The following is a 3104-nucleotide window of genomic DNA, read 5'->3' on the forward strand; positions in this document are numbered from 1 at the left end:
ATTCAAATTTTCATAACATACTTCTCGTACATATTTTTTTTCTGTATTTTTTATTATCAATTGAAATACATTAAGTATCATAAAACTAAGTACTTTTTCTTTAATTTAATGAGTTCTGCTCATAACTTATATTAAAGATTAATCAACGAGGGTGTGGTAAATGTTTTTGAAATAAATAATTTTTAAATGAGTATTTATAGGAGAAGTAAATAAGTGAACGAAATTTTTTATTAAAATAAGTAAAAATTAAACATTAAATAAAGAATTTGTTTTTAAGAATAAAATCACAAATAAATAAACTGCCCTAAGTAGTGATGAGGAAGATAAATATGTCCAACTTGTGGCCTAATTATGTCTTTTCAGTTCTCCCATAAAGTAATGGCATAGGTGCTTTCCAAATCAATACATCTTTTCCACTCTCATCATTTTCTTTCTGTTCCTTTGTCAGCAAGCACTGGCAGGAACAGAACAAACCATGATACAAGGAATCATAGAACAAGTTCATGACATAAGAAGCAAGGGACAATGTATTCAACTTCATAATCTGTGAGCTATTGGAACATACACATATCCATGGCTGGAACGCTTCCAGGAGTTGAATGTGCAAGAAGGAGAAGATTCCATAGATGCTTGGATTCAAACTCAACTTCTTTAGCTTCACATGTATCCACAAGGCGCTCTTCTTTTGGTTTGTATGCAAGTAACCATGGATATTGTTCTTCCTTGTCCACTTCACAGGTGTGTTCCTAATATCTTTAAGTACCTTTTCATTTCTATGCACATTTTATCATTAATTTTCTTCCCGGGTTTTAATGAAAACAGCAAAGAGACATGTTATACAAGAGACACCCTGAGGAGGATATGGTAGGAGCAGCCAGAGAAGCCAGACAGAGATTGGATGACAAGTTTAGAGCACAAAGGATGTCAGATAACAAAAGGTATACAAAAAAGTCAAAACCAAAAAGTTGTTTTTTATGCAGCTCTGATTATCTTGAAGAAGCATCATAATACTATAAAAGCATAGCCAAATCAAAGAACAAGCAGTACTAGGCTTGGCCTAGCTTAGAGGAAATACATACTACTTTTGGTCATATTTAAACAACACCATAGTTTCAAAAACTCCCCTTCTTATGTCTAGATGAAGAACTAGACATTCTGCATAAAAGGGCATTCCACACCAGAAACTATGCAGCAGATACTGCTAGAGACCCATCTGACTGAAACCATAGCAATTCTGTGACCAATTATTTGAGCCTAAGCATCAAACTGCATAAGGAAAAAAACATTTTCCTATCAAGTGTAACACACCACAACAGATTTAGTAATTGTCCCTCATGTCTATTGCAACCACTTCCGCAGATCTGATTATCGGACCCAACTAGCAGTGTCAATTTTTTATAATATCAATCAATTAGAAATTATCAATGCCAGGATTTTTAAAGTAGCCATTGAATTAACTTATCATACATTACTCAATGTGAGTTTATGTCAGTGTCTTTTGTTGGAGATCTACGTATACTAGGATAATGACAGAGTTTATCTAGAGTGAAAATAAACTTCTTATTAACCGATTTTATAAGATCGAGTTAGATTTAAATTACACTTTTTAATATATTTGTTTAATTTAACCGGTTTTATAAGATCGAGTTAGATTTAAATTACACTTTTTAATATATTTGTTTAATTGTTTGTGTTTTCTGAAATTGGTGTTTCATGTCATGGTATGGCTACAATATCAGCTTTCTTCAGGCTCAAATAGCTCTTGTATTTAATTTTGTGGAATAGTTGGTTCATGACTAAGTTGAATTTTAGCATATCAGATATATGATCCTACTATATATTGTCCTAACTTCAGGCTTAAATAATTGTTACTTATTGTTGTAAGTTTTTGGAATTGGTGGTTCATGACACCTAGAAGAATAATCACACATAAGTGAGTGATATTTTCTCTATTTTGTTTTGGAAACTTATGGTTTAACTAATTAACAGACAAAACAGTACAACATGTGTGGAGGGCGAAAGAACAAGGATAACAGAGTTGCACACAGAGGTATATGGGTCAAAGAAGAGTGGTGCAAGGAAATTCAGTTGGACTAGATGGAGCTGGAAGGCCTCTGAACAAGAGGACTGTGCCGTGTGCTTGGAATCATTCAGAGTTGGAGAGACACTGATCCATCTTCCTTGTGCACATAAGTTCCATGACAGATGCTTGAAACCATGGTTGGAAAACAATTCTCATTGTCCATGTTGCAGAACAACCATTCTTTCCCTCTAGATTTAACTTTTCCTTGTGTTCAATTGTAGACTGAGATGGATAAAACATGAACTCAAATGTTTGAAAATTTGAACTTCAGAGTGATCATGTGTATCTAATCTAGCACATTTGAAGATTAATCACTGATTATTTTGGCAAGCTCAGATGAAATTATCATAAACTTGATAGGAAATCATCAAAAAGTTGATTATCGATAGTTTGGATGGAATTAAAAATAGTTCTTCAAAACTAGATGGATCTGTTTAGTTTAGAAATTGAAGTGAATTAAATTATTCATTAGTTCAGAAAACTAGTTTTATGCTTAAAAAACTGAACTGAACTATTAAAGGTTATTAAATTATAATTTTTTTAAAACTGCACTGTCTTTACTTTTACAACTTGAGAATTAAGCTTTTTTTAAACTAAATTATTCAGCTATAGTAAATGAATATGTATAAAACAACATTCACTTTAATCTTATAATTTTACTTAAAACACATAATGCTACACTGAAGAGCATAACATGTACATGTACTTTATAATAAATAGGTTAGTCATACATTCGGTTTACAAGGAAAAACTAAGTTAGAATCAACTATATAACTACATTCTTGTCAACTTGTGACTCTTAAACAATTTTCACATTTAATTAATGTATCTTCATGAGGTTCATGGATTAGATTTCGTCATCCTTTTATTTTGTGTCTTACCTTTACAAGGTACTTCTTTTAATTTTATTTTTAAATTACATAATAATTTATAGTTAAACAATAGCATAAAAATCTTTATATTCTCCTTATATTTCAATTGAATTCATAATTTGTTCATACTCGAAACGTATTATTTAGTG

General features: G+C 31.3%; 1 protein-coding gene across 1 annotated transcript; it reads left to right on the top strand.

The window, feature by feature from the left end:
- The first annotated feature begins 353 nt into the window (after positions 1 to 353).
- On the top strand, positions 354 to 2413 carry LOC137822036 (probable E3 ubiquitin-protein ligase RHY1A). The gene is made up of 3 exons (XM_068626923.1): positions 354 to 738; positions 823 to 938; positions 1990 to 2413. Exons 1-3 carry the CDS (start codon positions 574 to 576, stop codon positions 2273 to 2275), a joined length of 567 nt encoding a protein of 188 aa, XP_068483024.1. The 5' UTR covers positions 354 to 573; the 3' UTR covers positions 2276 to 2413.
- Positions 2414 to 3104: the final 691 nt, after the last annotated feature.

This window comes from Phaseolus vulgaris, chromosome 9, assembly GCF_000499845.2.
Source record: "Phaseolus vulgaris cultivar G19833 chromosome 9, P. vulgaris v2.0, whole genome shotgun sequence".
Classification (NCBI taxonomy): Eukaryota; Viridiplantae; Streptophyta; class Magnoliopsida; order Fabales; family Fabaceae; genus Phaseolus; species Phaseolus vulgaris.

Bases quoted from the DNA above. Each gene is read 5' to 3' on its own strand.
- LOC137822036 (XM_068626923.1), top strand. From the start codon at position 574: ATGGCTGGAACGCTTCCAGGAGTTGAATGTGCAAGAAGGAGAAGATTC. The intron at 739-822 runs GTGTGTTCCTAA...TAATGAAAACAG, and splicing joins CTTCCTTGTCCACTTCACAG to CAAAGAGACATGTTATACAA. The intron at 939-1,989 runs GTATACAAAAAA...ACTAATTAACAG, and splicing joins AGGATGTCAGATAACAAAAG to ACAAAACAGTACAACATGTG.